The sequence below is a fragment of the Augochlora pura genome, chromosome 3, assembly GCF_028453695.1.
Source record: "Augochlora pura isolate Apur16 chromosome 3, APUR_v2.2.1, whole genome shotgun sequence".
NCBI lineage: Eukaryota > Metazoa > Arthropoda > Insecta > Hymenoptera > Halictidae > Augochlora > Augochlora pura.
The window spans coordinates 2943956-2967675 of NC_135774.1; the positions used below are offsets into that span (position 1 = coordinate 2943956).

The 23720-nt window shown below is 44.8% G+C and overlaps 6 protein-coding genes and 1 non-coding gene across 12 annotated transcripts; 5 read left to right on the top strand and 2 right to left on the bottom strand.

The window, feature by feature from the left end:
• The first annotated feature begins 21 nt into the window (after positions 1-21).
• LOC144468038 (DNA primase large subunit) lies at positions 22-2330 on the top strand. 4 transcript variants are annotated; one of them, XM_078177162.1, is made up of 7 exons: positions 22-138; positions 219-435; positions 526-863; positions 925-1152; positions 1229-1366; positions 1423-1963; positions 2027-2330. In XM_078177162.1, exons 2-7 carry the CDS (start codon positions 282-284, stop codon positions 2308-2310), a joined length of 1683 nt encoding a protein of 560 aa, XP_078033288.1. In that variant the 5' UTR covers positions 22-138; positions 219-281; the 3' UTR covers positions 2311-2330. The 4 variants fall into 4 exon arrangements, with proteins under 4 accessions (XP_078033288.1, XP_078033289.1, XP_078033286.1 ...); XM_078177163.1 differs by having other exon boundaries at positions 28-138; positions 195-435; XM_078177160.1 differs by having other exon boundaries at positions 34-138; positions 279-435.
• On the bottom strand, positions 2324-9731 carry Tdh (L-threonine dehydrogenase). Of its 3 annotated transcripts, none has more exons than XM_078177166.1 (7): positions 9121-9731; positions 8633-9024; positions 4267-8559; positions 3836-4099; positions 3343-3603; positions 2637-2903; positions 2324-2574 (listed from the first exon to the last, which is right to left on the bottom strand). In XM_078177166.1, exons 3-7 carry the CDS (start codon positions 4418-4420, stop codon positions 2414-2416), a joined length of 1107 nt encoding a protein of 368 aa, XP_078033292.1. In that variant the 5' UTR covers positions 4421-8559; positions 8633-9024; positions 9121-9731; the 3' UTR covers positions 2324-2413. The 3 variants fall into 3 exon arrangements, with proteins under 3 accessions (XP_078033292.1, XP_078033291.1, XP_078033293.1); XM_078177165.1 differs by lacking the exon at positions 9121-9731 and having other exon boundaries at positions 4267-8289; positions 8350-8559; positions 8633-8963; XM_078177167.1 differs by lacking the exon at positions 9121-9731 and having other exon boundaries at positions 4267-4625; positions 4855-8559; positions 8633-8963.
• Atk (artichoke) lies at positions 7737-14905 on the top strand. The gene is made up of 9 exons (XM_078177172.1): positions 7737-7915; positions 7989-9866; positions 10539-10863; positions 10955-11221; positions 11540-11693; positions 11865-12077; positions 12160-12868; positions 12965-13290; positions 13367-14905. The coding sequence occupies exons 1-9, from the start codon at positions 7752-7754 to the stop codon at positions 13840-13842; spliced, it is 4512 nt and encodes a 1503-aa protein (XP_078033298.1). The 5' UTR covers positions 7737-7751; the 3' UTR covers positions 13843-14905.
• On the bottom strand, positions 13941-15998 carry Rpn8 (regulatory particle non-ATPase 8). The gene is made up of 4 exons (XM_078177169.1): positions 15766-15998; positions 15513-15605; positions 15251-15429; positions 13941-15179 (listed from the first exon to the last, which is right to left on the bottom strand). Exons 1-4 carry the CDS (start codon positions 15983-15985, stop codon positions 14664-14666), a joined length of 1008 nt encoding a protein of 335 aa, XP_078033295.1. The 5' UTR covers positions 15986-15998; the 3' UTR covers positions 13941-14663.
• A 1658-nt stretch (positions 15999-17656) lies between these two features.
• Positions 17657-18659, top strand: LOC144479008 (inosine triphosphate pyrophosphatase). The gene is made up of 2 exons (XM_078197447.1): positions 17657-17719; positions 18022-18659. Exons 1-2 carry the CDS (start codon positions 17710-17712, stop codon positions 18606-18608), a joined length of 597 nt encoding a protein of 198 aa, XP_078053573.1. The 5' UTR covers positions 17657-17709; the 3' UTR covers positions 18609-18659.
• Positions 18660-20165: 1506 nt separating this feature from the next.
• Trnan-guu (transfer RNA asparagine (anticodon GUU)) lies at positions 20166-20239 on the top strand. Its single transcript has one exon. It is a non-coding gene; the product is annotated as a tRNA-Asn (tRNA).
• Positions 20240-20411: 172 nt separating this feature from the next.
• On the top strand, positions 20412-22660 carry Phb1 (prohibitin 1). Its single transcript, XM_078176500.1, has 4 exons — positions 20412-20531; positions 20915-21012; positions 21098-21519; positions 21605-22660. Exons 2-4 carry the CDS (start codon positions 20928-20930, stop codon positions 21911-21913), a joined length of 816 nt encoding a protein of 271 aa, XP_078032626.1. The 5' UTR covers positions 20412-20531; positions 20915-20927; the 3' UTR covers positions 21914-22660.
• Positions 22661-23720: the final 1060 nt, after the last annotated feature.

Below are 23720 nucleotides of genomic sequence, written 5' to 3' on the forward strand. Positions count from 1 at the left end.
CAGAAGGAAAGTTATTACAACTGTAATGGCTGCTTAAGACACGTATGTAAGTCGAGTGCCTTACATATACAAGTATATCGAGTGCTTGAATTTTTAAGAAGTATAAAGAATAATCGTTTTTAATGAATGTCATAGAAGGTACGTCTACATTTTTCCTCCTGTATTGTCAATTAAATCTTTTATTATATCATTAGTTTTCTTTGATAATAACTCCGAAGAATCGACATGTCAAAAGAATGTAACAAGGTAAGGTCTTTTAATACTTATTCATCGTTCAGAAAATGGAATACACTAAGCGACGAAGATATACAGTTAACACTGGGCCAAATGAACTTCAAGATATTTACCAACATGATCTACAAATGTATGATTTTCCTCCAAGCGGTGAAATTCCGTTCGTGGAGTTTCAACAGTTGGGTATGGAGAGATTAAAATGTAAGTTTTTCGGTAATTAGAAATTAAGATCTGAAATTAGTTAGTTAATATCGAGGAGACTTAGTCAAAGGTAGAATATGCAATTTCCAGTATTGCAACATGTGGAAAGTATTGGTGCACGAACAGACCTGAAGCAAGCGGAAGAACGCAAGAATAATCTGTGTACATCTTTAGGAAAAGATGGTCTCAAATATTTTGTACACCTTCTTAATGCATCTGGGTGCAAGACACCATCAGAAACAGATTTGCAATGTAGAAGGAAGGATCACTTGTCCCACTTTATAACGAGATTATCATATTGCCACGATCCTGATCGTCAGATGTGGTTCATTAATCAAGAAGTAGAGTTATTTAAACTGAGATTTAGTTCATTAGACAGTGAAGGAATAGAGAAGCTCCTTAGCATGCATAATATCGAATGCCAGCAAGTAAGGGATGAAAGAAAATACCATAATTGAATGCCTAACTATATTATTGTTCATTGTACAGATTACTAGAGAGGAAAAAGAAGCAATTAGGGAAGAACTTAGTTCATCCACTGCAAAAATTTCTAATGTTGATACATCAGAGTTTTACAAAGTACCTTTCCAGAAGGTGACTGACCTAGTCAGGTCACGCAGAGTGTACCTGGCAAATGGAATGGCGTACATTCCCCAGGCAGGTTTAGTGTCTCTGTTTGTTTCTTATTTTAGGAGCATCTTATTGAAAGGCATGGAGGTAAGTAGGCTATTAATTACGTTATCTGGCCAGCAGTAACTCTGTTAACAAAATTGAATGTATTTGTACCATTCAGTATGCCAAGATTTATATCTCAAATATGTCTGATGATGAAAGATTGATGTCTTTCCTCAAATCCTTGCCTAGTTCTTTCTCTGGTATGACCCGCGTAATCTGGAAGACGACTGCTACACCTGTAGATAAGCTGGATGAGGTAATTGACCTATTCCACAAGGTTGCGCTCTCCGTGTAACGAAATATCATTTTTAGTTGTCGAAATCGTCTTACCCTCTATGCATGAGGTCACTTCATGAAACTCTTAGGACCCAGCATCATCTCCGAAATAGCGGGCGTATTCAGTATGGGCTATTTCTTAAGGGTATCGGGGTGACAATGGAAGATGCGTTGCGGTTTTGGAAAATGGAATTCACGAAAAAGATCGACCCGGATAAGTTCGACAAACAATACGCCTACACCATAAGACACACGTTCGGCAAAGAGGGTAAACAAACTAATTACACGCCCATGGGCTGCACAAAAATTATTACGACCTCGGTGGGGCCAGGGGAGAGTCATGGTTGTCCATACAGACACATGGATACGGATTCATTGAAGCAGAAATTGTCCGGTGTCGGCATACCAATGATAAGCGTCAATGAAATCGCAGAACTGGCCAGAAACGGTCATTACCTTATTGCTTGCACCAAGTATTTTGAAATTTTACACAATCGCTTGCCGGACAAGCCTATAAATCATCCTAATGGGTACTTTATAGAAAGTCGAAGTATATTAGCTAAAGAAGAAGTCACAGGTAAATGGTCCTAATTATCAAGGATGAACCCCGATAGTTTCAATTAATATATTTTTTCTACAGAACCTAATTCCCAAGAGAAATTTTCGCAAAACGGAAGATTCAGCGAGAGAATGAGTAACACTCCGAGCAGAAGAGATAGGAATATTGGCACGCCCTCTGCAATGATGGATAAATCGTATAGCACACCGTCACGAGCCATGGATAAAACAATTACACCGATAAGGAAAGTGGAAAGAATGAGCACGACTCCATCAAGGATGCCCAAAGCTACCCCGAAGAGACTGGACGCATTCCCTCTCGAAAATGATGAAATTATCGCTCAGCTGATGAGTGAGGACATGTGAACGCGAATGAAAATACTCTAGGAATGCCTTTATTGTAAAATAAATATTTTTATAATTCCATACTTTCCAATCCCAGAAGCATAATTTTGTCAATTATCTTCTGTTATACATAGCTATTGACCTCTTTCAACGACCTCTTCGACAAGAAGTTCGATTTCACGTCGCGTATCATTGACTCCACCAGTCTCTGCAAGTTGTACTTGTGTCTCCATCCCCAATCCCGTCGTGCATCACTGTCGTCGAACACTTGTGGCCAACCGTCAGCTAAAATTCAAATTATTTTAAACAAATAGATTAGTATAAGATACAAATTACAAATCACCGACCTATATATTGCCGTCCGTCCGGCTTGTACGTGATCTTTAGATCAGGAACATGCTTCTTGAACTCGTTGAAGAGTTCTTCCGGCGTGAAGCTCATCGCAGTGACGTTGTACACTCGCCTGTTTAGCTGATCATTTGGGGTGTTCAAGAATTGGAAGAGCGCAGATAGACAATCCTCTATGTACATCATCGGCAGCCTCGTGTACGGCTCCAAATAGCACTCGTATGATTTGGTCATCAATCCCTCGTGGAAAACAGCCACAGCATAGTCTGAGGAAGAAAACAAATGCTCACAAGGAAATAGTCTTTGCGTTATGGTTCCACTCACGATCCCGTGCGGTTACCCTCGGATTTACGCATCAGGAGATAAGGGAAACGCAAGGAACGATCTCACGGCTCGTGATCAAGAGACACTCAACAATTTACTAATACTATTGTCCTTGAGGAGCAATGGATTGCGCTATTATGCAGTTACCCTAATCGTGCTTGGAACGTGCTCTACTTCGTGCCCCGGGGTACCTTCACCGAGAATGGTACGTGGACCGCCAGGTAAGAATAAAACACGAAGTACTTAATTAGGACATTTTGTCTATTGAGAAATAAATATATCAAAAAGCAGTCCTTCACTTCTCCATAGCAATGTCTAGCAGCTCCATTTTGTATTGATTTTTCACCAGACAATAGAAGAAAGAGAAATGTTAACAAATACCTGTGGTTCCGCCGCCAGGGGGGTCGCTGCTAATGACCCCGGGGAACCGAAGACACCGGAAGTCGAGGCCAAACTTATGATGATAGTATTCCCCCAGAAGCTCCGCGTGGACCTTGCTGACGCCATAAATCGTCCTTGGACGTTGGACGGTGATATTGGGGGTGGGATTTCTCGGTGAATCGGGACCGAAAGCACCGATCGTCGATGGAATGAATATCCTCAGCTTGTACTGTTTCGCCAGCTCGATCACGTTGTGCATACCTAACAAAAAATTGCCTCTTCAGCGACGACCGAATTAGTCTGACGATTTCTTCTACGACGGTCGAAGGAAAAAATCCACTTTCCCTCGGGGCCACTTTCTTCTGTGCCGCGGTAACAATATAATTATTATCGTAACGACGATATTCACTGGTCACGGCATTCCTTTTCACTCGAGCACAGTGTTCGGCAGGGATGCGCTTGCTTCTAGAAACGTTCGAAATCGTCGGATTACCTTCTATGTTGACTCTCACTGCGAGAGGGACGTTCTGTTCACCGACAGCGCTCAATAGAGCACTGAAATGTATCAGCCAATCGATTCTATAGTCCACAACGATCTTCTGCAGGCCCTTGAAGTCGAGGATATCCGCGAAGATAAAAGGTCCACATGACAGACTGTCTTCCGTGGGCTTGATAATGTCGGTGAGGATCACGTTCTCGTTGCCATAATTCTTTCGCAACAGCTTCGCGCACTCGGTGCCCAACTGACCGAGACCACCTGTAAGCGTTCGATTGTCATTGGTAATTTGCTTAACTGAACGAGTCCTTTAAAACAATACATCTAATAAACACTGTTAGTTTCTTTCAGAGACGGCACGAGACAGTAGCGAGCGTGAACAGTTTCGTAACGATGATTATAATTAGTTCGCCTTGGTCTATACGTACCAGTGATCAATATCTTCGGCGGTTTCTTGAGCACATTTGATCCGCCGTTGCTTTCTTTAACACCTTGGAAGACAGAACCATTACCAATATGGAAATCTTTGAAAACGCTTCTCGATAGTTGTCGGGTGACACGCAATAAGTTGTTGCAATACATTGTAATACGGATATATCGCCGTCGTTTTTGACACCGCGATTTAGCGAGATCGATCTGCCTTTTCCAGTCTTGGTGTCGATAAACAACTGGCGTAGACACGCCTGATTGTATGATATTATAGCTTGGTTGATCATGAAAACCAGTTAGAACACCGATTTCTTTCGTTGACGTGTGTGTTTGTGAGTCAATCCACGCTGGACCTATACTGCAATGATGAAGCTACAGAAGAAATCCCTCGCAAATCTGCATAAATATGCAACAACTGATCGAACAATTATTATAATTCATGCGCCGTAATAATTGATCGAACTAATAGTCGCAATGAAATAATTATCAGTCGAGAGACATAAACCAGTTTCTTCATTAATCGTCATGGTAGTCGAAGTAAACGGTTTTCAAAGTATAACTCAGTTTCTCAAATTTCGAAAATTTACCATAAGTCTTCGGAAAGTCTCCATCGTTCAGAACCGGTTATCACAGATCGCTATGTTTTGAGTCTGCTACACGACATACTTAAATTCCGAACGAAGGATGAAAGTGCTACGTAATGCGTAGGAATCGTTCCATCCAGAAAACGATAGAGGAACGTCCCAACGCGCGTCACTCGCTCTGTCCTATGATTAATTCTCCTAGTTTGTTGTACTCTAATTAAACTTGTTGAGATTGCAGCGAGATGTATTGTTGGTCCCGTTGTCTGTTACCGTATATTTTCTGTATCTCGTAAGAAACGGATAAAGAAAGACGGAACTCATGTCATCTGGACTGGAACCTATTTAACTGCACGTTCTTCAGAAAATCATGGGAATCGTCGTTGTCTCGGGTCAAAGTAACCATCGAACAATTTTGTAGGAGCGAAACGCGCAAGATGAACGAGAAATTTTACGAAATCTGGAACAGAAGTCAAATGACAAAGCTTCTAAGGAGAATCGTGCTGCGTCCTCTACGTTGACAAAGTATCCCGTGGTTTTACCGGTTACCGATAGCGACATTTTTCGGCAACCTTCGAACCAGGAAGTCCGAGGCATGAAGAAACCGTAAATTCGAAACTTGTCACTGTCGCCAAATGATTCGGACGCGAAGATTCGGTGGAAAGGGAAGAATTTCCTGGAAGCGTGCCTTCACGGTGGCTGGACACAGCACTTCGCAATTCTCTTTTCGTCCCGCTCGCCATCGCCCACGCCACAGTCATCTTCTCCCCTCGACTTTGTGCATCAGCACGCTTTGCACAAAAGTTCTTCGTGTAGTTAGTCCGTGCCTGTCCGTAACGAGAGCGCCGAGGCACCTGTTCTCTGTGCGCGAATCGCGTCGTTTCTACGTTTGTGAACAAACAGTGCTGTAGTATCTTCCCGCCGAAGGATATCGGATCATCGGCAATCGTTTCCAATCGAAGGATAACTCCAGGATTCGACGAGTAACGCTAAATCAAAAGTAGAAACGGCTTCGAGCATCTCAAGGGTTGGCGAGCTTGTGAGTCCTAAAAATTTGACCGCTTACCCCCGATTTGGGTAGGGTACAAAATTTCAGCTATTTTTAGACGAAGGGCTTTTTAAAACGTGGAGAATATATTTCTAGACCTTCCATTGTAGGAAATTAGACACCTCGGCAAATCTACCAATATCTATTAATATGTAGCAATTGTTATTGAAATTATACAATAATTAATGTTAGTCGATCGAATTGTGAGCTCATATTGAGTCAGCTCGTTAATTAAACCAAATAGCTATCGATGCCGTTCCTTCGAAAGGTATCCGACTTCATTTCCAAGTTGCGTAATTGCTGCGGGGTTCGGAACGATAGCCGCGCAGGACAACCAAGGAAGTATATGTCACTTTCACTGGAATCATACGCGATCGCCGGTTCGATCGCGACAAGCTCGGTATTGCAGCGACAATGGAGGTTGCTGCTGCACCTGTGTCATTTGTTCGCATTGTGAGCCGCGAATTACCGTCGCATCGATTGCGTCAATGGATCGTGGTATCGGGTGGAATCACGCGATCGAGAGGCGATCGGGGTTATTTTAAATCGCGGTTCGAACGAATGAGAAACGATTTTGCAACAATTGGACTGGTTTCAACCGCATGGAAATGCAGTCACGTGAGTGCGACGACCTGCATTCGCGCGTCTGACGCGATCCCTCAAATTTACGGTCGCGTTAACGTTCGCGCGCGCGCGCACACACGCGACAGATTTGATTTCGAATCTTCCTTTCGCTAATGGTCAGTTGGTATCGGCATTCTTCATGTTCGGCTGGCTTTCCAGGCCGACCAATTGTTCGTACTTACGGAAGACGCGTTATGAAACACACGTGGTCACCCGTGACAGTAGCCGCGGAGGAACACCTTTGTTCTCCTGCCATCTGATAACGACCAAGGGATTTTTCTCTTCCGCGTCTATCCCTTTCGAGCCTCCTCGATCCTTTCGGATTCGATTTTCGGATCGGGCGCGATCGCGACTCTCGTTTCAAAATCCCCGCTGGTTTCGTCAGACCGCGCGATTGGTATCGCGACGGGTTCCAGACGACAGCGGTCGTTACGGGGAAGGATTGTCCTAGCGGTGTTTAGACTTTGCTTACGGTACGAAGCATTAATTTTGTCGTCTAGTACCGTGACGTGTAAGCAACTAGTCTACACACGTGCGTTCCCCGATTTACGCACGGAAACCACCGTGACATCCAGGGCCACTTTAACGCCCGCTGCTCGGACCGCCTACTTTCGTGCGGATCGGGATACTTTTCCCTTTTCAAAAGGGAAGAGGACTCCTCTTTAATTTTCTTAAGCAATCAACACTCGGGGACACTTCTTCCTTCCGGTGCTTTCAGACCGTGAAACATGACGCTTGGATCCTTCTGAAATTACTGCAAATTTTTATTCAGATACTCTGATGCAAATCCACGGAGTTAAAGTGTTCAAATTGATGGGGCCTTTCTATGTACAAAGTGAAAAGATTCGGATGGGTCCACATGGGAATTTCTCTAACTTTCATCAGCTAAAAATAATATGCTCTACCAGCGTCACACGTACGCGACATTCAGAATCTGGTACATTGCAGGAGAATAATCGAATTAATTGGATACACGTTGGTATATAGAAGCAAAATTGTTCGTAAGTTCTGTCCGACAGATTGAATTGAATATTTAATTTATCTTTAATTTCCGTGTCACGCAATCGTCATGGAAAATTTGTGGTTTGCATAAAGATCCGTAGACTAGTTATTAGATTGTCAGCTCTAAAAGCTGTAAGTCTTGAAGCGCGAGGTAAAATTCCAGTCTGGAACTGTTTCCAGAAAATGCGGGGCCGGCATCCAAGGTCGTAGACCAAGGTCCAAATGCGCGATGGTTAAACCACCGGAAGGTGGAGGCCTCTTTGCAGCCGGCTGGTTTCTGGCACTGTGTTGGGCCAGTGTCAGCGGCCAGCTGAGCGCCGAGTACGGGTGTCCTACTCAGGAGAGGATTCTACCTTGTAGATGCTCCACTCGCGACATGGAGATCCAGATCTGGCAAGTGCAAATCTGCTCGACGATTTTCCCTCCCTGCTTGGCACTCCCGCTTACATCCAGCTTCTATCGCTAGGTGCAGCCATAGCGAGTTACCGAAGGTTCTCGAGGGTCTAAAAGCGGTGAGCCACTACCTGGATCGGCCGGTGGACGAGCTGATCTTGGAGAACAACAATCTACCTAGTCTACCGGGCAAAGTGTTCGCCACTTTGCGAGTTCTCCGGTTAATGTTACGGAACAATCGTCTGGAGAGAGTGTCCTCGGGCTGGCTGGAGGGTCTGCACGATTCTTTGTTGGAGTTGTTCGTCGTGGAGCCGGACCTGCGATCCCTGCCCGTGGACAGTCTCGAGAATCTGCAGGGTCTGGAGGCGGTGACTCTGCAGAGTCGAGTAATGAAGAAGCTGCCGAAGTTCTCCGGCCTGCCGAAGCTCCGATACCTTCAGATCAATTCGCCGGCTCTGCTCGAGCTGGCGCCGAGAAACTTTCGGGATCTGCCCAGCTTGGAGCAGCTTCACGTGTTCGGCAGCTCGCGGCTGATACGCTTGGAGGCGGGTCTGTTCCGAGGTCTGCCGCGACTCGAGCTGGTGAACATCACCGACTGCGGTGTCCATTGGGTTCATCCGCGTACGATGATCGATCTGCCGGAGCTGAAAGAACTTTCGCTGGTTGGAAACTCGATCGTCGATGCCGGGATGATCGGCCGCGCCAGCGTGGACCTACCTTCGTTGTCGGTGATTCGACTCGATCGGAACCGCATCAATCGGCTGGACGAGGGAGCCTTCACCGACCTGCCCGTCCTCTCCCGTCTCTCCTTATCGAGGAATCACATCACCGAGGTGTTCGCTGGAGCGTTCCAAAGAATGCCAGCGTTGAAGACCATGGATCTTAATCACAATCTAATACACCGCATACATCCGGAATTTTTCCCTCGCAGACCAGGCAGCAGCCTGGAGGAGTTCTGGCTGATCGACAACGACCTCAGCCACGTGTCCGAGTTAAGGTCCATCATGGAAGCGCTGCCCATACTGAAACTCCTCGACGTCAGCCACAACCAGATCGAGGAGATTCCGTTCGGAGCGCTGAGGGGCCATCCGACGTTGGAGAGGCTTCACCTTGATCACAACCGAGTGGCCTTTTTGCAAAGGGAGACCTTCACCGCGATGCCCGCTCTCAGGGAACTCCGTTTAAAGAACAACTCTTTGTCGAACCTGCTCGAGACGCCGTTTTGGAATCTGCCAGCGTTGAAAGGTCTGGACCTCTCCGGGAACTACTTCCGGCACATCGAGCCCCGATTGCTGGCCAACCTGCCGAGCCTGAGGCGACTGGACATGAGCGGGAACGCCATCGGAATGATCGAGCCGGAATCCTTCCTAGGCACGCCAGCGTTGGAGCACATCAATATCTCTGGGAACGCACTGTCCGTTCTTCATCCTCTGACTTTCCACCATTTGAACAACCTCTACGAGTTGGACGTCGGCTGGAATAGGATGCTCGAGATCGTTCCAGGCCTGCCCGCGAACATAGAGCACCTGTATATGCCCATGAACCGTATCGTCGTCCTGCCTGTCGTGTCATCCCAGGATCTAGCCCTTCCGGTGCTGAGGTCCCTCGATCTCAGCGCGAACGGTATCGAACGGATCTCGCCCGGCACTCTGACCGATCTGCCGAACATGAGGAAGCTGAACCTAGGCTACAATTCGTTGAGGATCATCGAGGACGGCACCTTCGACGGTTTGTCCAGGCTCGAACAGTTGGATCTGAAGTACAATCGCTTGGTCACTCTCCACGGAAGAAGCTTTAGGTCTCTCAGATCCCTGATGGATCTCAGTTTAAAGGGGAATCGGCTGGAGGTCCTCCGGCCGGACATCTTCCAAGAGAACGTCCGACTGCAGCGGGTCGATTTGAGCAGAAACAATCTGGCACAGATCCCCCATGCCACCTTCTCCAACACCAGGTAAAAGCTCGGCGACGCGGCGTAGCACTTTTCCACGCGTTAACGCGCTCATAGAAAAGCGGTTTCACTCGTGGTCGTTCGGTTGCGTCACCGGCAAATTGGTACCTAGAAAGTCGGTGCCCGTGTTTAAGTGTCCCCTTTTAGCTACCGAGTGCCATCGGCCTGGCGTGTCGCCATTTTCTCGGGCTTTATGCCGCGTTAACATGCGAAATCTTTGACGTACCTTTTGCAAAAATAGTATAGGTGTAGGTGCCCTCCTGTTGCATACATGAAAACTTTACAATATTTTCATAAAGCCAAATACCGTCGCTAGAAAAGAAAACAAGATTCGCTTAGTTTTTGAATACTGGAACATATATAATAATCAAAGAAATCAGAGTGGGGCGCTCACCTGGCATTCTTTGAAAGTTAACTGAGGAAACCACGTTAGAAATCGTAAATCCAAGAATCGTTTGACAACGTTGAATAGTCAATTAGACATTACCAGGCAAGATAGTCGAAACAGGTTTGATCAGCGATTGGGCGAAATTTTCTCTCGGAGACGAGCCGAAATCGCGCGCGAAGGTTGCTCCCGATAGAGAAAGGTGTCGGCGGTCCGATGTTAGCCGCGGCGGAAACAGCCGTTTCTATTAACGATCGGACGTCAAAGGGAGGAAACGACGTTAATTGCAGAGACCTTCGTGAACTGTACGCGTCGCACAACACTTTGACCGAGTTACCCGGATCGTTGCACGGCTTAACAGCGCTCCAGGTCCTCGACTTGAGCTTCAACAAGCTGAACATCCTGTCGCCGGAAACGCTGAGCAGCCTGTCGGCCTTGCTCGAGCTGAAGCTCGTCCGCAATCGTATCCGCGAGCTTCGCGAGGGCGCTTTCGATGGGCTGCCGCGGCTGTCCTTGATCGATCTGGAGAACAACGATCTGAGGATCATCGAGAGGAACGCGGTCAGATCTCTGCCGGAGCTGCAGGCGATAAGGCTCGGGAAAAATCGATTGCAGGTGATATATGATTCTTCGAGGCAGAATCGATGCTCCCGATCGCGCTGGGAGTCGTTAACGGTGGAGAATTAATCGAACGGTGTTCCATCAGATAATCCCGAGCGGAGCTTTCACCGAGCTCCCTTTGCTGCAAAGCGCGGAACTGCAGGAGAATCGGATCCAGGAAATCGCGAGCAACGCGTTCATTAACGTGCCTCACCTTCTCTTTCTTAATCTGAGCTACAATCATTTGCCGGCGCTGGATTACGTCGGTCTGGAGAGCCTCCGGTCGCTGGAGGTACTGGATTTGAGCAACAACCGATTGTCCAGGGTGTCCAGCACCAGTCTAGCATCGATGGAATGGTTGGTCGAGTTGAAAGTGAGTCGCTGTCGACATCGTCGTAACGTCCGCGCGCGAACTCGGCCCGTTGCTTTTCGACGCCGCCGGTTTTTTCTTTTTTTTTTTCGTAACGATCGCGTTTTTAGCGGCACCGCGGAACGAAAGAAAAATGCTGGTGGGGGTTTGTCTTTAGTAATAACGGCCAGAATACTTTCTCGTCGAGAGTGAAACTTCTCCACGAACCGTGGTGCGCGAGGCCACGCTCGTTATGCTAGCGGAGCAATTATTCGTACGGGCTGAATCGTTAATTAAGGAGATAGCGGATCGTTTAACATACGTTTTCCACTTTGCCCGCAGATGGATAACAATCGGATTTGCGCCATTCAAGGCTCGCCTTTCGACGAAATGCCGCGGCTACGTGTGCTCAGCCTGAGGAGCAACCGGATGGCTTCCGTTTCCGAAGCGGCGTTCAAACGTTTGAGATCGAACATCGCGGTACTGGACATCGATGGTAATTGGGCCGATGGCCGGATAAGTTAACTGTTCGACAAACTTTCGCTCGCGCATTTCCATACAAACGGAAAACCGGCTAGTTAGCTTCTTGGTCGATAAATCGAATCGCCTTCGAATGACGGCCAATGTTCGAACAACGATGCTAAGTTCTGTTGCAATTTCTGATAAGGCAATCCGCTTTCTTGCTCGTGCGGGATGCTGTGGTTGAGAGGGTGGCTGCAACAAGCCTCTTCGGAGGGTCCAAGGTGTGCCGATGGGTCGCTGTTCAAAGAGATCAGACTGTCTCGTCAGGATTGTCAAAGGGAGAGACATATCGATCCAATTCACCCCGGCTGCGAGGCTGAAATGATCGATTTGGCACCGTATCCTGTGTCATCCTCCCGTGAGTTTACAAGCAAGGGTTTTCATAGTTCCTTAAAGACAACTTAAGATTTTTACATTATTCTATTCTTTTTCGTAAACAGTGTACGGAGCAACGGAAGTAGTACCACTCCGTATGAACATTAAAGATTCGTCTACGCGACCCCCTTCGCAGGACTCGGACTACCTTTACGAATACACCGACTATCAAGAACCCAAGAACGAAACCGCGAACGCGACGAGCCAGTCTTCGGTGACTGCGCAAACAGACGCGACAAAAGTTGTTCAATCATCGGAGAAGGTTCAGGCGCAGTCGAACAGCACCGTTCCTGTGAAGAAGAACAGCTTGATGCCTCCATCCCCAAGCAGCTCCGGCTTCACGTTCTTCGGGGTACCATTGCCTAGCCTGAACTTCAACCTGTGGGGGAACTCGGGGAGAAAATCGGAGCGGAAGAATTCATCCGGAAGACCTGGGAGGGGTCGCTACAGGACTTTCCCACCGACGGAACCGGAAATCCACAGGGGAGGATTCGTGCCTCTGCCTCGTGGGCAGGGAGGCTTCACTCCTATTGTAGACCCTAGACTAACGTACCAGAAACAGGTGAAAAATGAGACCTCGATGCCGCAGAATTCCAGCGTCGCGCAGGAGGAGAAGAGGCGATGGAAAAGTGGGAATGGTACCGTGGTGAAGATCGACAGGACCCAGCTGAGGGCGAGCAGGCCTAAAGTAGGGTTCAAGGAGAGGGAGGAGCTGTCCACTGTGGCGACGAGCGAGGCGGACTATAAGAAGCAACAGCATGATCTAAGGAACAGGTAAACGATGATTAATGTTAGTAAAGCCGACAATTGGTTTCCACTTAAAGTTATTTACTTATTAACGAGGTGTTAATAAAATTACGATTACGTCAGTTCCAGTCATAGAAACGCGACGAGAACGTCGGATTCGAGTGCTGCGGCGGACGAGTCGCCCCAAGAAGCAAACGAAACTTCCGTGGCCGCTGAGATCCAAGATGGGGATGGTCCAGAGCTGAACCAGAAGCCTGGTAGATTCGAGGAGAAGCCTGAAGCTGAGCTTGCCAGTAGAATCGTCTGGACAACGCCAAAAACAATAGAAGTGGCGAAAGAAGTAAAAGGAACTTCGACGGAGACGATTAAGGGAGATAAGAACGTCTTCTGGGAACCGGAGGTCGAGTTTCAAGAGACGTCCACCACGATGACGACTGTTCGAAACGAAGGTGAACAAACAAGTTTTTAAAAACACACATTTTTATGTAGCATCTTAGGTAGTAAAAAAATTACGATTAATTCTAGATGTCTCGAGTGTTGCGGTAACGGAGGGTCCAGTTCCAACATCGGAGAACCGGAAGAACATAACAGCGTCGCAGTTTCCCAAGGAAACGGAAGCTTCGGCTCTTTCGGCCTTTCTGGTTCCAGGGGGGCAGGTGCCGTCTTCTGGTTCGCCGGTGAACTTGCGTCCCCTGGGTCGACCAACCATAACGAAGGTCCCTTCGCCGCGTTTGGGGCTGACGTCCGAGCCGGAAAAGCAGAAATCGGTGGCTGAGGCTGTTCAGAGGAACGTGGGAACCGCAGAGGAGATTTTCGAAAAGGACGAGGCCTCGAATGAAAATGCTGAAGTGATCGAGGACAGTTCGTTCAATTGGTACTTCCAGCATTACAACGACACTAATCTGGAGCCCTACGTGGGCATCGCGTACAGTGGAAGCGGGAGGACGTGTCGGTGGACTTTATTGAGTCAGATATGTCTGGTTCTATACACTTTGATGTAGAAGAAGAGAAAGTTTCTTTCGTTGTGGAGAATATCTAGCGCGTTCTCTTTTCTTGCACAGAATATGGTTGTTCAAAGGATAAAGTAAGGAGATAAGCCTACTAATGAAAAACAGTGTGTATCTCAAATTATGTATCGTACAGGTACAGGCATGACGAAAATGCTGTTTTGCGTGCAGCGTCGGGTCTTCGAGCATTTCCGGATCGAGCTTTTTGCAGACATACGAAGCTCGAGCGTTTCAGGAAATGCTCGAGGCCTGGCGACATGTCGTCTGAAGCTTCGTGTAACACAAATGCGAGCCGTACTACACCGTGGCCACCGTAGAGTATTGACGAAGAATAAATAAAATCGTGTGTTCGAATGATCGGTATTGCTCTCGTTTTCCGTTTCTTTCCATTTCTTTTTATTAACAACGTAGCGTCACGTTACTTATGAAAGCTCAATTTCTTTAGAAAAAAACATGTTTGCAGTGTTTGGAACCGTCTATACTGTGAGAGGTGTGCATTACATAAAAGTTGCTGGTGGCAGTCGATCGTTCCTAATTACGGGGAACAAGGAACTACGCGTAATCGATACTCTTTATCTAATGCAATGTACTCGCCCGAGTTTCGTTTACTATCCTGGACCACCTCTTCGAGAGAAATTCTTCGTGTTTGTTTAGCGTTTTTCTTTTTTCTTTTTTTGGTGTTAGCTCGAAAATGTCGACCATCTCAAAACACAGAAATACATTTGTACATGTATGGACAAACTTCGTGAGTTTGGTGAACTTTCGTTAGATCAACAGTCTGAGAACCGCACGTGTTAGATTCGGTCTCGCTCGGCTCATTGGCTCTTCGCTTTCGCCTTCTCTTTCTCTTCCTTCTTCTCCTCCTCTTTCTTCTCGTCCTTCTTCAACTCCTTCTTGTCAGCCTCTTTTTTCTCGGCGTCGCGGTTGGTGAGCTTGTTATTAATTAGATTGTGTAGGGCTATTATAGATCTAACTAATGCGGCCAGATAGACGACCAACATCTGATCGTTCGTCTTCACGTATAGAGAGTCGACAAACTTGCTTTGAGTCATGTCGGGTAGTAAGTTAAAAATGTCCTGGATCTGGTAAATGATTTGATGGTTTATCGGCAGTTTTTTCGAACCAACCTGGATCAGGTAGTCTCTAATCTCCTTGATCTGCTCGTTCAGACCCTTTAGACCTAACAATTGGTTTGTGATTCTCTGACTGAGGGTGCCCACAGTGGTGTCCTTGATGTCTCTTAACAGATGCTCGACACCCACCTCTTCAGCCTCCTCAGCTCCAATTTCACTGGGGATGTGCTCGAAGGTCTTGGATGTTGGAGAACCATCCTGTAAAGAACCAAGCATTATACTATCTGCGATACAGGTTTTAGACAGTGTACGGTGCAACAAGTATTTACATCGTGGACTTCTTCAATAGCCTGGTAAGCTTCTGTTGGAAGACCTAAATCCTTAGGCTTAGCATCAATAATGACCAACACAGAATTAGGACAGTATCTCCTAATCAATTCATTGATAGCTACATCATTCTGGTGTAGTTTGGGTCCGGTGTGATACCATCCTACTACCTTCTCACGAGCTAAAATGTTACACGATGCAATTTTAACTCAGTATATGTGGTATCATATTTGTGGTTCCTCAAACATTTTTCTAGGTGCTCACCATTAACTTTTTTGAACATTCCGTACATGTTTTCCAGATAGTCATGGTCAAGGAACCATACAGATTTGTCTTTGTCATCCTCATCAAAGGGAACTGTAATAAAAACAACAATAACTGAGCTATTTTAAATTAAATCTCCCACTTGCATCCACTTCCAGTAATAACTAAGAAGTGAGCGGTAAGTTGAGGTCAGAGAATTGTGAAAATAAGTAAAAGTTGCACAAGAAATGAGAAATGTTGGAGTCATCCTAACCTGCAAAGCTGTTTGACACGTCTAAAACACCTTTAGGCCTCCAGCATCCAAGTAGCACACCGACAACTCTTTTCTGATTGCCGATTTTGCCCATCCGATTATAATGATCCACCACGCTTAGTAGTACAAGCGGATGTACTACTACTTTTGTTGTCACTACTTCTTGACTCGGCATTTTTGAGCTGCTTCCACAGATATCTGCGCTGCTGCTGCTTTGCATTTACGATGAACGAATTTCTGTGCGATCCTAAATTCTTACTAAAGCAAAATCCCTAGTTAGTCAAGGAACGTGGGAACGAACCATGGACTACACGGTACGTGCAATTACATACGTCAGATGCTGGACAAGGATAGTTTCTTTTTGAAATTTCCATTGAACATCAAGACTAAATTTCTACCAATCACGTTAAGTTGGTAAAAGAAAATGTATAGATTCCTTATTTATTAATTTCAACCTTTAAAAGTTAAGAAATCTCTACGGAAAGTATTAAAATATCGTTTTAGAGTACATATCCCCAGCACGCGTTCTGCATATCAATTGGTCGTTACGTATAACTTTATTATACAATGAAATGAGATGAAAAATGCCAGAAAATGTGCATTAGACCTTCCTGCGTTCATATCATTCATAAAATTCAGCAGAAAATTAAGCAATAGACACAGATTTAACAAAATAGCTGTATAAACGCCGAAAAGTAGGCGATGGCGCCATCTGGCAATGGAATATGGCAATACGACTACTACAAAAATCCTTCAATATTTTGTAAACTAGGGACAAAAAATTAATATTTTTGATCTTAAAATGTTCATGATGAATCCAGGCTTGTCATCCATGTCTAAAAAAACCCTAATTATCGTGAATTTTAATTTCTAAAAAATCGCTTGTCCACGGCCACTAAAACACTATAACCATCTAGCGGAAAAACGACCGAACTAAATCACTGTTCCGTAAGAATATGCAATTTTCGGGAAAAACATGGAAACTTAAAATTTAGCGTTATAATAAATATTCTGTGGATGTAGGAATTACTGTAATGATCTTCTGCGTATGTTCCATGCAAGTAAGTCCAATAAAAAATGAGAAATTAATAAATATTTAATAGTCTTCTTAGACCATGCTGCATTCTGTAAAGGACAGAAAGTATGGAAATATTATGGGGTATTTTTATATGATTATGGATTACAGTTTCATCTTAGACATTTTGTAATTTAAATCATTAATTGCGAGATACAAATTTCCTAGCTTATTCAAGTTTTTCTGTTTTCATACTTTCGAGCTCGCCCGTTAGATCGCGCGAGATGTATAATTGCTGAAGAAAAACACCTTTTCGATCTTCAAAAAGTGGTTGATGTTTAAATTGCCGTAATTTTCTTATTAGGAATCGTGGAACACTAAATTTTGACTCACTTTAGAGCTTGAATTGTCTACTTTCATAAATCATACTTCATTTATCATCAAAAATTGTTACGCAACATAATATGTAGAAATTCCGAGAACTTATTTTCTTGCGAAAATGTTAATAATCCAAATGTATTAAAAAACGTTGAAAAATGATTTCCGAGTTTCAATCTACCATAGACTCGTAGATTGAAGCTTTCTCTTTATAACGAGGTCTTAAAATTTGGCATACGATTCTTCTTTATTTATTTATTTAACTTTGAAGAAGGTGTTTCAATTGGTTCGTCTGCATTGTTTCATAAGCGACTGTAAATATTAATTATTCTAATTTTTGGGAAGCGATCAAGAATTATTACGAATGTCAAAATTTAGGAAACATATTGGTAGAGAAATCGGATGGTTTTAGCAAAAGAAGTGAACTAGGGAAGAAGAAAACTGGCAGAGAACTAGAAAAGAAAGAGAATTTGAAAAAAAGAATAGATTGTTGGCAGTACTGTTGGAGGAGCACGTTGTTGGAGTGTGTGTACGTTTTTCTGTTGCAGCAGATGATAAAAGGTAACTTAATCAATAAAAACAATTAGCTCATCACATTTTTGTGACATAGTTCACCAAGGATCAAGTCGACACTTCTCGGATCAGATACTTAAATAAGAATTCATTGAATTTGTCTAAAAAACGGCAACGATTCCATGTGTTCCCTCGCACAACAATGTGCGACACACACAAGTATCACCTTTTCCACGTGCCATCTAGTACACAATTTTCGAATTAATCGAACCAAGAGCTGCCAACTTAAACTACGAATGTAGAGCGCGAAATTTTTAAGTCGGCATCAAGCTCTTTCCTCGCTTTTACAGAACTTTTCAGGATGTCGAAGCCGATCGTGTTCGTAACCGGAAACGCGAAGAAACTCGAGGAGTTCGTGGCCATTTTGGGGAAAAGCTTTCCCCTGGAAATTACGAGCAAAGCGGTCGATCTTCCAGAATATCAAGGAGCCAGCATAGACGACATTTGTTCCAGCAAATGTCGGGCCGCCGCGGATTTGGTGAAGGGTCCGGTGATCGTCGAGGATACATGCTTGTGCTTCAACGCGATGAAGGGTTTACCTGGTCCCTACATCAAATGGTTCTTGGAAAAAATAGGCCCGGAGGGCCTCCATCAAATGCTTCACGGCTGGGAGGACAAAACAGCGGAAGCGGTTTGCACTTTTGCTTATTGCGCCGGCGAACCGGATGATTCCGTTCAACTGTTTCAAGGCCGAACACAGGGAACCATCGTGAGTCCTCGTGGAACGAGAGATTTCGGCTGGGACTGCTGTTTCCAACCCTTGGACAGCGACAAGACCTACGCGGAATTACCGAAAGAAGTGAAGAATGAAATTTCTCATCGCAGCAAAGCGCTGCAGAAGCTGAAGGATCATTTTCTGAAGGACGCCGAGCACTGATCACGTACTTTTCACCGAGACAGTATTAACGTAATTATAAGTATATAGACATGTGAATAATAATGATACGTTGTTTATTAACCTCTCCTCCCCCACGATTATTTATTTCCACGATCACAGAGCTGAATATCTCGAGAAAACAGACTGGGTACTTTGACCCAATATCTCCGCGATGGTTCCATCCGTTATCGAAGATGATTTCGCAGCAACATAACATTTTTAACGAGTTGCATACATTCACGATACTTTTATCGTACAGCAATTCTCTTTTTGTTATTGTTTATTGCGACTGTAAACATGCTATCGTTTAAATAAGCATTTCATTAATTTCGGATCTCGGATGATTCTTCGATTTTCATAGATCTTTCGTAGAGCATTTTGACTCGCGGTCTCGCGGAGACTTTAATGCCTCGGCCGCTCAGAAGATTGGAAAAATCGGGAACGATAAAATTGTTCAATACGGTTCGTTTTAAAACGAACGCATATTTATGCAATCAACGAAGTTGTAATGAAAAGAGCAAACCGGTTCAACGATACCGGTGAAGGGTTATCTTTCGCATTGATTACTCCGTCACAGGGAGTTCACACCACTCCTTTGTGAAAGGTTATCGCGTGCGATTGTCTTTTCTCTTGTTATCGAAATCCGTCAATTTTTCGCTGTATAAAAGGGGAAGTCCCATGTCCCGTGGTATCAGTCCTCCTTGGAGAGCCACGATGAACTTCTTAATGGGTAAGTGAGACACAGAGATAGGTATTCTATAGTTTAAACAGTTCGTTTAACTGTCTGAACAATCTGTAATTTAAATAGCACGATTTTCAAGCGATTCGTCGATTTTAAATTAGAAAAATAATTTTTTTCGTAGCTCAATTTGCTCCGCAACATCGTCGGGTCTTCGGTATGCTGTCTACAGTGGATATTGCAAGATGATCAGAAACTTGATTCTACAATGATGAGTCTTAGTCAGAGAATGTGAAGAAGTCTGTCACAGCTATGTTTTAATTAGCTGTGACAGAATTTTTTGGAGCTGCACTTGTGATGGGAACTTTGTGTTGGAGGTAGGTAACGACAGATGGGAACATCTCGAAGTGATTTGATTTATGTTCTCTTTGGTTGTTACCACTAGATTATCAATCCTGGGTCTTGTATAAATAATCACCTACGAAAGTCAACCTTCAACGAGCCATCAGACCCTAATTGAAGCCGGAAACTATGCTTTAAGGCGCTAACCAGTTGCAGATGTATCAACATATTATAAAACAGTCAATAAAAATTTTATTTTGCACAATATATTGCTCATTTATTAGATACCAAATTCGCAATTTTAAGTTTACGGAGACTTGACCGAAGTTATGTTTCCTTTCCTTTCTTTTAATTATGTCTCCTTTTCTTTCTTTAATTAAAGCAATACTATTGATTTTGGGAGATACTTTAGGGCACTTGTTTGTCAGCCATCGCAGTATGAATTGCTTTATTAATAACAGGTAAAAAAATTCATTTTATGTGCTATTTTTTGTAGCATCGGATAAATTGCAAAAGTTTGCTGGAGAAAACAGGTTGCCTCCGTGGCGCAATCGGCTAGCGCGTTCGGCTGTTAACCGAAAGGTTGGTGGTTCGAGCCCACCCGGGGGCGTTTATTTTTTTTCCCCTTTTGAACCTGCAATAAATTACGCCAACTACGATTCAGGAACGCCTGAACGTGTCCGTCTGGCATTGGAGATCGTTTTGTTGCATCGTTCTATCGAACTCCGATCGAGGACAGAGCGGACACATTTCAAATTAGCCGCGCCGAAGCGGCCGCTCGGAGGCGCAGCAGTTCAGTTCTCCATTAAAGCCGGGCGCAGACTCCATTTTCCTTTTATCAACGCATGTACCCTGCACGAGGAGAAAAGTGATAATTCCAGTGTCGGCACAAGATTCATTACGTAAGGATTATTTTCATTATTTAAACAATTGCCGGCGTGGCACAAGTCCATTAGTATTACAATCGTTCGATGTCATCGCGATTTCAGTCTTAATCGTAGAACGAGTAAGAACTAGGGCTCCTCCCGGCCGGTTTTTTTAATGCAAATCATCCTGTTACAGACGTTTGAAGTAATTCTAATCATGAAACATGAGTAGTTCGAACACCTTATTTTCTCAGAACAATTAGTATCTAAGATTCCTCTTCTGCTTCGTAAAATGTTTGCTGGTCATTTAAAGATTCAGGTTAGGTTTATTCGGCCATGGTTGAACTCAGTCGACAGGATTGCATCAGAGTACGGTCAAGTATTTTCTAATATTCTGTTGTTTTACCGAATTCTTTCAGATATTCGTAGAAAATGGCGCAATTCATGAATAGACTGGGACAGTTTGGCTTGACCCTGGCTTTAACCGGAACTGTTGTTAACTCTGCCCTATACAACGGTGAGTTCTCCTCTGTCTTTCATAGTAATCAGACCATCTGTTCGCTGGACAATGGTTTCACAAAGCATTTCTTTTTTTCTTGCAGTGGATGGTGGTCACAGGGCAGTCATATTTGACAGATTTGCTGGAATAAAGAACCTAGTGGTGGGAGAAGGGACACATTTCTTCATTCCCTGGGTACAGAAACCTATCATATTTGATATTCGATCTAGACCAAGAACTGTGCCCGTTATTACTGGAAGCAAAGATCTGCAAAACGTAAACATCACACTTCGTATCCTCTTTAGACCAGTGCCAGACTCCCTGCCTAAGATCTATACTATTCTTGGAGTAGACTACGATGAAAGAGTATTGCCATCTATCACTACGGAGGTATTGAAGGCTGTAGTTGCTCAGTTCGATGCTGGGGAATTAATCACACAGAGAGAGCTTGTGTCTCAGAAAGTCAGCGAAGAATTGACAGAGAGAGCCTCTCAATTCGGATTGATATTGGACGACATTTCTCTTGTAAGTCCATCTTTCCTTAGAGTTCTATGGAATAGGCTATTAACGCTATCTAGGACTTGAAATATTCGCATCGTTCCTGTTTCAGACGCATTTAACGTTCGGCAAAGAATTCACGCTAGCTGTGGAGTTGAAGCAGGTAGCACAGCAAGAAGCTGAAAAGGCTCGTTTCCTTGTAGAGAAAGCGGAGCAACAGAAAAAGGCAGCGATCATCACCGCAGAAGGTGACGCGCAGGCCGCTAACCTAATAGCGAAGTCCCTAGGCGAGTGTGGTGACGGTCTTGTCGAGCTGCGAAGAATCGAAGCCGCCGAAGATATCGCACACAATCTTTCCAAATCTCGCCAAGTAGCCTATCTGCCGCAAGGTCAAGGTGTCTTACTAAACCTACCACATTAAAGAGGTCAGCCGGCCCTTACGAACGACTATAGACATAAGTTGTGGCATTTATATCCTAAATGATAGCATTTTTATGCTATATTGATGTATGAGATGATGTTGCTGGAAGGCGATCGGTGAAAGTGTTGCATAGGAATACAGATATAACATTTCATAGCATTGCAGACTTCAGTCCGGTATTCAACACGTTTCTCTCCACCTTGTACTCTACGCGAGTCGCCCGCACGATCCTTCCCGTGCGTTCTAGGCCTGTAGCTTCGACCGGTTATATAACAAATAGTTGATAGGCCAAGTGCTACCATTAGATTCGCCTCGGTTGTTCTGCGATACGAGGAGAGCATTTTCCTTACTTGTTTTCATTGTCCAGCAACCGACCGACCGGATGGGCAATTATCACAATTTTCGGCTTACTACCTCGACATGAGCAATGGTTGTGAATCTGCTAGTGACACTGTCCAGCTCAGGTAGCCTCTATTCCATTCTGTCTATCAACATTGTATAGATCGTCGACCGAGTTCGCTTACACATGACTCAGGTACTAAAGGGAAATAGTAACAGTATAGACGCGTGTACGGATTAACAGATAGTACTATTAGAACCGGTAACGCAGACGCACGCGCAATTTTCAACCCGGCGACCCCGAATTATTGCGTTCCGAAAATATTTGTGGTACGTAGCATTTATGTATTAGAGACCATGCCTGTAAACCAGTTCCAAATTGTAAATGCTATATTCTTTAGAATGCAATACATTGCGAGTGCTCATTCTTACCTGTAACACCGCGCGACGGAGGGGAAAAGAGTCGTTTCGGGGGTGTTGCATCGGCGGCGATGCGTTCGCACGGATCGCCCGATGGATCACGAACGATCAATCAGCGACTCGAAATTGGTGAAAGATTATCTCGGTCGGGGTGCTGCGGTGCCACGTTTGTCGGCGTTGCCAGTTAACAGAGAAAACAATTCATCATAATTTGGCGAGCACCGCGGGGCGCCTCCCGAAGGTGGTCCGCCACGAATATTGGAAACACGCGTTCCTAACTCGGGCCTCCATCTTGTCGATTTTTAAGCATTCGCTCTGCGAGCATCTCGCATCGGAATTGGCAGCAATGCAAGTTATAAAAATGCACAGTTTTAGGCTCGATTCCGAATGTGACGGATTCCTAATTGTTCGATGAAATCTGTTACCGTACGATTTCAAATTAATCCAACCAAATCGATCAAAATTCTTTCAGCGTTAAAGAATTCTTATTTAATTATTACTCAAGAGCGTATAAGCAAATTTTTTCAGTGTTAATTATGTTCTTCCAAGGCTATTCCAATCGAGCAATTAGGATCACACACTTGTTAACAAAAGTAATTAAAAACCCGAGGAAGACGATTGTTATAAATAGACGAGGGAGTAATTAGGTCCCAACATCGAATTTAAAGCGAACTGTCCTCAACCGGAGGTGCTGTAAATTTTGCGAAGTGTCCGCTTCAGCGAACGGGATTGCGAGCAAACGATTTTTCCGCGGCGATTATTGTAAGAAAATTGTTTTCCCGTGGAGATGCCGGTAAACTGCCGGCCAGTTGGTGGAGTTAGGAGACCGTGGGTGAGCAGGGGGTGAGTTCGAGGCGGCGGGAACGCGAGGCGAAAGCAGATTAGCGTGAATAATGAAGACACGACCCCGTGAAAGCCTAAGCGGGCCTCCTTAAGTCTGCTCCTTCGAGTAGAAGCCGAAGCCGGAAAGGAAGGATGCTGGCTGAGAGGTGGAGCGGACAGAAAGGAGGTAGAAGCAGTTAATTACTCCTCCCATCCACGGGATAAC

Bases quoted from the DNA above. Each gene is read 5' to 3' on its own strand.
- Phb1 (XM_078176500.1), top strand. From the start codon at position 20,928: ATGGCGCAATTCATGAATAGACTGGGACAGTTTGGCTTGACCCTGGCT. The intron at 21,013-21,097 runs GTGAGTTCTCCT...TTTTTCTTGCAG, and splicing joins TAACTCTGCCCTATACAACG to TGGATGGTGGTCACAGGGCA. The intron at 21,520-21,604 runs GTAAGTCCATCT...TTCCTGTTTCAG, and splicing joins TATTGGACGACATTTCTCTT to ACGCATTTAACGTTCGGCAA.
- Atk (XM_078177172.1), top strand. From the start codon at position 7,752: ATGGTTAAACCACCGGAAGGTGGAGGCCTCTTTGCAGCCGGCTGGTTT. The intron at 9,867-10,538 runs GTAAAAGCTCGG...CGTTAATTGCAG, and splicing joins GCCACCTTCTCCAACACCAG to AGACCTTCGTGAACTGTACG. The intron at 12,078-12,159 runs GTGAGTTTACAA...TTTCGTAAACAG, and splicing joins GTATCCTGTGTCATCCTCCC to TGTACGGAGCAACGGAAGTA.
- Tdh (XM_078177166.1), bottom strand. From the start codon at position 4,420: ATGTATTGCAACAACTTATTGCGTGTCACCCGACAACTATCGAGAAGC. The intron at 4,100-4,266 runs GTACGTATAGAC...GAACGCTTACAG, and splicing joins GCCGAAGATATTGATCACTG to GTGGTCTCGGTCAGTTGGGC. The intron at 3,604-3,835 runs GTAATCCGACGA...ATTTTTTGTTAG, and splicing joins AGTGAGAGTCAACATAGAAG to GTATGCACAACGTGATCGAG.
- LOC144468038 (XM_078177162.1), top strand. From the start codon at position 282: ATGGAATACACTAAGCGACGAAGATATACAGTTAACACTGGGCCAAAT. The intron at 1,153-1,228 runs GTAAGTAGGCTA...TGTACCATTCAG, and splicing joins TCTTATTGAAAGGCATGGAG to TATGCCAAGATTTATATCTC. The intron at 1,367-1,422 runs GTAATTGACCTA...TATCATTTTTAG, and splicing joins CTGTAGATAAGCTGGATGAG to TTGTCGAAATCGTCTTACCC.
- Rpn8 (XM_078177169.1), bottom strand. From the start codon at position 15,985: ATGCAAAGCAGCAGCAGCGCAGATATCTGTGGAAGCAGCTCAAAAATG. The intron at 15,430-15,512 runs GTGAGCACCTAG...GTAACATTTTAG, and splicing joins AATGTTCAAAAAAGTTAATG to CTCGTGAGAAGGTAGTAGGA. The intron at 15,180-15,250 runs GTAAATACTTGT...GGTTCTTTACAG, and splicing joins CTATTGAAGAAGTCCACGAT to GATGGTTCTCCAACATCCAA.